This window comes from Dendrobium catenatum, unplaced genomic scaffold, assembly GCF_001605985.2.
Source record: "Dendrobium catenatum unplaced genomic scaffold, ASM160598v2 fragScaff_scaffold_1448, whole genome shotgun sequence".
Classification (NCBI taxonomy): Eukaryota; Viridiplantae; Streptophyta; class Magnoliopsida; order Asparagales; family Orchidaceae; genus Dendrobium; species Dendrobium catenatum.
The window spans coordinates 54,494-62,679 of NW_021319910.1; the positions used below are offsets into that span (position 1 = coordinate 54,494).

At 32.1% G+C, this 8,186-nt stretch overlaps 1 protein-coding gene across 1 annotated transcript; it reads right to left on the reverse strand.

Moving 5' to 3' along the window:
* LOC110107138 (protein N-terminal asparagine amidohydrolase) lies at nucleotides 1-7,640 on the reverse strand. Its single transcript, XM_020837308.2, has 9 exons — nucleotides 7,479-7,640; nucleotides 7,240-7,398; nucleotides 3,019-3,083; nucleotides 2,811-2,910; nucleotides 2,669-2,707; nucleotides 2,362-2,556; nucleotides 1,351-1,529; nucleotides 604-723; nucleotides 1-270 (listed from the first exon to the last, which is right to left on the reverse strand). Exons 1-9 carry the CDS (start codon nucleotides 7,527-7,529, stop codon nucleotides 162-164), a joined length of 1,017 nt encoding a protein of 338 aa, XP_020692967.1. The 5' UTR covers nucleotides 7,530-7,640; the 3' UTR covers nucleotides 1-161.
* Nucleotides 7,641-8,186: the final 546 nt, after the last annotated feature.

Genomic DNA, 8,186 nt, shown 5'->3' on the forward strand with positions numbered 1-8,186 from the left:
TATGAAAAACATATATTATACTATTTTAGGTCTATAATATAAATAGTTTTCCATAATAGTAAATGTTTAACAGGTACAACTAACAAGTTCTTGTCTACCACCAAATAATCTGTTGCTTCCATACAGAGTGGAGATGCATATATATATATATTATTTGTTTATTATTTGCACCTTGACCATCCTCCAGTAGGATTTCTCTCAAATATGCGTGGTTTCCGACCTGGGAAAGTATGTGTCCAGTCTGGGTGTTTTATCAAATAGCTCCATATTCTACAATAAAAAGAAGTACAGTAGTTAAAATGGAAATCCTACTAAAAATTATTTATGAATAAATAACCTCAGGAAAGATGAATCAGTGAATCACAATATAACAGCAGAGTTGACATTTGTATTTTGTTGCAAGGGCCAAATCCAAAAAGCAAAACACTGATGTATACAAAAGTTCTTCAAACTTGATTTGATTGCTTTCTAAAACAGCTTTTTAGCACAAGAATTTTATAAGAAAATTGCTTTAACAAGCAGTAAAAAAACCATCCAAGCTAAAATTTCTATTATGTAAAAAGTTCTTAAAAAGTAAGTTTCTGGTTGTCAGATAATGCTCACCTTCTTTCATTCTCAACAAAATCAGGGGCTTCTGCATCAGGAGAGGTAGAACACCTCATCAGAATTTCAGAATCAGAAAGCTGTTGAAGAGAGAAAGCAATCTTTCCCCAATCTAGCACCCTATATCAAGATAAAATGAATAAAGATAAAGTAAAAAAATATGTGAAATCAAAAGAATTAGCACCTTTCAAGCGGTTGGATTCAATATACAACACTGCTTTTACAATGGAATCAAAAATTAAGACCAAGTTTCAGAATCTTAGCATTGAATTCCTAATTTACCCTGACAATAGCTTATTTTAGTTTAGTAATTCAGTGTTTATCCACGTAATTCAAAAAACTTCTCAGCCAAAAAAATGAAAGAAAATTATATGAGGATACTCTAACAAATAATTGATTAGGATTGACCTCAAAGTTTTAAAATTTACTTCAGATAAATGTAATATATGAGTAATTTGTATTTTTTTCATCTCAAAGCAAATCCTAAACCTTTGAAACTCAACCTGAGTAAAAAATTGACTAGGATATCTGAGAAAGAATAGTCCTTAAGCTTTTGATCCAGTATAGCAAATAACTACAAAGTTATAACTACCTGCGCAGCTTAAAAAAGTACTTTGCAGCAAATGTTCGTCTGTAAGTGCATATTTGACAATACTTAAAAAAATTATTATTATTTTTTTTTTTTTTTTGACAATACTCAGTTCCCTTTAAGTATAAAAAACAATATCAATGTGAGAAGTAACTTACCAAGTGCAAGGTGCAACCACAATTCTATCACAAAGCGTGTCATATGTCTCCAGTAACTTCCCATCCCAGTAGGGATCTTCAGAAGAGACAGTCACCCGAATCCTCCGAACAATTTCATCTGGACATCTCGAAGTTTTGTCAAAGCACGCAGGCATTACTGATCCAGAAGAAGTCTCAACCTTTCAAATGCATTAATATGTAAAACTTTTAACCACATAATTGAAGAAATATAGCTTGAAAAATGATGACACACCATCATCAAAAATCTTAAGACCGAGATTGAATAATAAACAATCTCATATGATATGTAATGAGGCTGTGACATTATCTCTGTATAATACAATTCTGATAAATTAACGTTACTCTAGATAAGATCTATATGCTTTAAACCAACAAAATACAAGCTATCTGCAAGGCTTCCAAGTTGTCAAGTTCATTTGGAAGTGAATGATACTAGTTATCTTATATTCCTCAAGAATTCCGTGCAAACCAAGCTAGAATAACAGGGATTTTCACGATTTCTTCACTTGGGTCTACTACAAGTGTAACCACCAAGTTCAAAAACAAAAAACAGGAATTCTCCAAACATAATATAGAACAGAAGAACATGAACAATATATTACTTTCAAAAAAACAAAAACATTATTATGATCTTTGTTAACCTCATCCTAACTACCTGGGGGTGACTTTATGAATGCTCATTATTCCATCCTTCATCAGTCTTTAGCCTATGGTACTAATCTATTCTTCACAAATCATTTTGACGAGCTATTCAAATAACCTTAGGTTAATACAAAGATGCAATCCGGGTGATAAACGGTTGCGGATTGATTAACTAATTCAAATAAATGAAAATTTTTTAATAAGCTGTGCTTTAAAGGGTTGATGAAGTTATTATCTGTAGTGAAAAAAGTCAGAACTAAAATTCAAAATAGGCTCCTAAAGACAACAGTTATTGTAAGGACATCTCATCAATGGATGAAGGGAGATTATTTGATAGTGTTTAATTACCACAAATCCACTAATGATGGGCATTGCACTTCCATTCAAGTCTCTTTTGGTGTTATGTGACAAAACACAAAATGTTTGGAGCTGAAATTTTTCTCGTCTATGCTGCAACGCTTCAACAATTTTCAAGCATAATGGTAATGAATAACCACTTGGAATGATTTTTCTTCCTCCTGATTGATTGCTACCATTGATCAGCTGCAATAATAATCAAGCAGCCATGGAAGCTGGAGCTTAAGTATTTCACTTCTGCAGAAAAAAAAAAAAGAAAGGACAAATACAAACAAAGCCACATGATGGCAAGTCAGACTTGGATAGGTTTATCCTCAAAGCTACCGATCAGATGAACCTGGAATTTGAGTAGATAATTGAAATTCAGTCACCAGACAACAACACCAATCAAACTCATCAAGATTAGTAAGAAAACTTGAGAAAAGATAAGAAAGACATTCATCCAAAGCTGCATCGACATCATGATCAACAACTAAAGACAACATCTGTGTTAGGCCCATGTCACCAACTGTTACAAAATCCATATGGCTAATGGAGATCCTGCAATCAATATGATAGATCAATATCATGTATTAATGCATCCATCAAAATCGACCAAGTATTTCAAAGAATATAGCAGTTTCTAGTGTAGTTTAATATCTTCCTTACATTTTAGTATTCCGGTTACATATAACCAGACCGACGCAAGTTGTTGCTTCATCTGTTCCCACAAACTACAAGAGAAAAATCATGTAGAATTACTTTAAACAAAATTTGATGCATAAAGAGAAGAAAAAAAAAACTAGCCTTCAAGTTAATCCTTGCGCTAGAATTCAAGAGAAAAATTTCTTAAGAACTAAGGAGCAATATTATAGAAGAGGACTTCAAAATGAGTCAATGAGAACACGAAAAAAGTCTCATAAAACCTAGAATGGAAACCCCTAGAGCACAAAAATTTACAAGAGAGAGAGAGAGAGACGGAGAGGGAGAGAGAGAGAGAGAGAGAGAGAGAGAGAACAAGAAAAATAATTTTGGCCGCCAACTGTAATTCAGCCAGAGCTATACTGCCACATATCCATAGCATCACTCCATATACATACCAATATACCATACTAATAATAATAATAAAATAAATAGTTTTAATTTTACTCTCATCATAATCCCAACTATTTGAGGCAGTGTTGTTAAAAGTTTGGTTAAAATCCAAACATTGCAACGTGATCAGCGGGAACTTTGTTTATGAATCATGCACTAGTTGGTTGCAAAGAGCATGCAATGCATCGTCAAGCATGAAAATAGCACACTTGTGTGTTCTGACTCGATTTATAGCAATGGCATTCGACTTCATCTTCATGAGCAACACTCAACTGTCTCTATTATCAGCACTCATCTTCATTTTTGTCAGCAATGCTCGTCTTTATTGATAGAAGCGCCATCTCGGTCTTTGTTGCATCATCTGTGCGTCCATTTTGCTTCCTCCAGTAGAAGAACTCGTTGCTTGACCATTTCTAGCATTTGACTTGCTTCATTTAGGCCTTGACTTTCGTGCTCGATCATCTCCTCAGTCACTAATTCATAAGGTGATTTTTTACTAAATCACCACTAAATAATATATATTATTTATGCATCATAGTTCTCTACCTATATTTCTAGCATTTGTAAAATCAAAAGAAAAAATTATATGAATATGAATGCTTAGGTTGAAAGACTCCTATTTGTTTGTTATCTTTTGAAGGACAGTTGTTAGAAAATTTACGTCATATGATTAATTGTAAAATAATGAAAATGTTATGCATTGTTTGGAAAAGTAGTTATATATTTTTTATAAATATCATATGAATTTAATAATTTTTAATATTTCAAATAAATAAATTACATTTTTATATGAAAATTTTTGGAAGAATATTTTCTCATCATTTCTTAACAAGAATAGATTTATGCCAAGTATATTGTTTCGATTGTAGTCTCTATAAATTAAGTATTAATAAAAACAAAATATTATTTTGAATTAAATTAGTATGAAAAAACAATATGGACCAGGATCTTTTTGCTTTTATTGTTTGATCTATTTAATTTAAGAAAAAAAAAATAAATTGTTAGGAATTGATCTAGTTTTAGGATAGTTGATTCCTAGGTTCATTTTATCCCCATAAGTCTCTATATATAGAGAGGTTGTAATAGGCTTTTACACTCCAAGCCAAAAGAAATAAGATTAGTTTTTGTTCTCTATCTCCCTCTCCCCCTCCCTCTTCCTCCCTCTCTCTCAATCCAAGAAGAACAAGAAGCTCCCCTCAAGAAATCCCAACATAAATAAAGCACCAAAATATATGGGCCTTATTTTGTTGAACATTTATGTTAAAGTTAAATTTTCTATTATTTAAAGGTAGTTAATTTTAATGTAAGATAGTAAATTCAGTTTTTACCTATTTTGTATGAAAGATATGGCTGATTCTAAAAATGAAAGCAAGGATCTGACTTGAAAGTATAGGAAGTTAATATTTGAGTGAAATACTTGTTGCCACATATGTATTTATTGTGATAACGAGACAAATGGAGGTACATCTCATGCCAATGAGCATCTTATTGGTCCTTCTGGAACATCCAAAACAAATAATGTGATTAAATTCAAGAAGATTCCTACAAATGTAAAGAAAGAGTTGGTTGTTTGACAACAAGGAACAAAAAAGTTGAAGCAAAATTTATGTTAATATACTAATAGGGTGATAGAGACTAGAAAAAAGAATATATTTAAATGTATGTTCACAGTGGAAAAAGATCATTCAAATCAAGCTATGGAACAGGAAGCATCATTTAATCAAACATAGGGTTAAAATTCCTTACGATGAAAAATCCTACTAATCATTTCCTATATCTAGAACCTTAAGAAGAAGTTTAAAAACTATATATATATATATTGTTGCGTCCAGGAGTATTCGCGGCGGTGGAGAAATATAAAGTTTATCATCTTAGCGTTGTACGAAAATCCGGCACGCAATCAGATAAGGAGAGAGGGTCTAGCATTTATGAGACACCAAGATTTTTACGGGGCCTAGCCCAGTTTGAACGAATCAACTAGTATTTGCAGCCGATTACAAATGAGGCCTTTCTTTGGGAGAAGGCCTTAGTCTGATGTACATCTTATAGAGTACATTACATGATGTAAATACAAAGAGTCACTATTGACATGTTCGTTTGGTCGTATATATATGAGCCAAAGGTAAATCAAAGAGAATTTATAGGAAGAATTAATGGATGGAATCATATAATATATAGCTAGATGTTTCATCCACAATAGAAGAGCATCAACAGAAGTCAATCACAAGTGGTCTAAGTAAAAACAAGAGGTTCATCCATAATGAGGGATAGTGCGTCTTGACCTGCATCTATGTTTATTGCTATAAAGAAAGAGCAGATGGGATTACCTCTTAAGAAAAATAATAAGTTCTTGAAAAAAAAAATCTATCTAAAGGATAAAGAGATTATATTAATAAAAGAGTTTATAATGACTAACTATTTTTCTAGAACTTGTTTAATGAAATTTAAGATTTTATGCATTTAATGTTATTTTTTGCAATGAATAAAATATATTTTTATGCAATTTTGAAGTTCCCAAATTTTACATCAAGCTACTATACTACTTTTAATCTTTTGTTAATTCCTATGCAAGACAAAAATTGTTAAAATTTTCAATTTGCAAGTTCACATTTAAATTTTGTCTTCTTAGATATGTATATCACATTTAACTTCAAATATATATCAAGTTATAAGTCATTTATTAGATAATTTATATTTTACAATTGCCAGTAAATGTATCATTTTTTTAAATATTACTTGATGTTTAGGTTATTCTAAACACTTCTATTGCATAGTCTTATTGCATCTATGAGCTCCATATTAAAATTTATGATGATCATCAAGATTAGTAGTGATTAGAAAGTAACATTGCATTAGAAGTATTATATCAATAGAGATCCATGCATCCTAAAACAAGTCTAGAAGAGAATTTAGCTTCTTTCAACATAATCAAAATTGTTAAGGAGGTTCATCAATTATAAGAGTAATCAAACAATAACATTGTCTCATACAGTAAAAATATACAGATGAAATAGAAGGAAAATCTCCACTGAAAAATTCAACACATGTCCCAGGCATAGTTGGCGACTAACCAAGCATCAAAACTTAAACTAATTTTGAATTTCGTGAAAGAATTTGAAATCCAAATTGAATGATACATGCACTGCTGATGATCATAAATAACACTTGAAACAAAACAATTCTTCACGTATAAGAAAATAAAAAAGATCGCTGAAAATTTGATGAAAAGCAAGAATGGATCCAATTCATTCAAAATTCTCTTCACAATTACAAAATCCCTCCTTGTTATGCAGGGTATAGAGAAAGTTTAAGTAGTAGGGGTAATATTGAGTCAAGTTCGAGTGAATCAGCCTCAAGTTACATAAATAGTTTGAATGACTCGAGCAAAGTTCAGCTTGAGTAGAAAGTAATTGATTTTAAGCTGATTCAAATCTCTCTCTCTCCCAGTTCACACAAACACGTACGCACACACATATTGAGTCAATTTCCGGAAAAATCAAACTACCATCAAGCGAACCATCTTTGAGTTGAAGCAAATCTTTTTAAACTTACTGCCAACTAAAATTAGACCTATTAACGAGCAAGCTTTAACTTTCCAGCATAATTTCCAACATAATGACCATCTCTAGCAAGGTTTTCTGAACTCAACACCACCAATCAAGATGTAGGCAAAAAACCATAGTTCAATGCCCACATTCTATCCAAACACCTATTGCACAAAAAATTAATCGCAGTGTCCTCTCGAAAGGACAGATAAAAATAAAACCGACAGGCATCTAAACGAAATTATGATACCTCGACGAGTGAGGGATCGACGGTCGCATACTCTCGCTGGAACACATACAAGTACTTCGCTGGAGAGAACGGGACATCTTTCTCCGGCATCGCCTTGAGGCGATTTGAAGCAGCGATCAGCGTCGGATGTTCGAGTAGAAATACTAAGAGCTCGCTACCCTAATCGTAAAAGAACCGAATCGAAGTAAGTGAAGAGTAAACATTTCTTAAAGGCAAGAGGAGGACAAGGAGAGGAAAACCTTAAAAGAAGGGTCGGTGCTCGTAAGAGGAAGGCCATCGACGTAGATCATGGCCCTTTCGCCGGCGGCGAAGACGCTGCTGGATGCGTAGCGGGGTGAAGCGACCGTCGCAGTTGAGGCGTGAGAAACGAAGAGGCTTTGATTAAATTTTTGGCAAAATTTTTAAGAGATAATTTTAATTAATTGAGTTAACAACTGCTTTACTTTTTCATATCCCAATCACATTTTCCTTTGAGAACTATTTTTTAATACTTAAAAAAAAATTTATAATAGAAAATTATTTTTTCTGTTGTCCAATTAAAAAAAAATTTGTATAATATTTATATGAACTAAAAAAGGCTACTTTTATCTTAACAGTTTCATAACTATCTTCATAAGAAGTTGAGGCAATCTCAAATTAATTTTAACAACCAATTTGAAATAGTTTTATGATGTAATTAATTTTCAGAATGTACTTTTTCAGAACTTTTTATCCTGAAAAATTATATTTTACCATTGAATTTATTATAATGTGTGGGATATGCATGTAATTCACCCAATAAAATAATAATGCCAAAACAACTACAAACAAAACAAACTAAATAAATCCATGTGGTAATAATCTGCAAACATTTAGATACTAAATGAGTTTCCCAACACCTAATAAAATGACCAACAACAATAATAGACCTCAAAGCCTCAAAGACAAATCCAAACCACTATCACCAT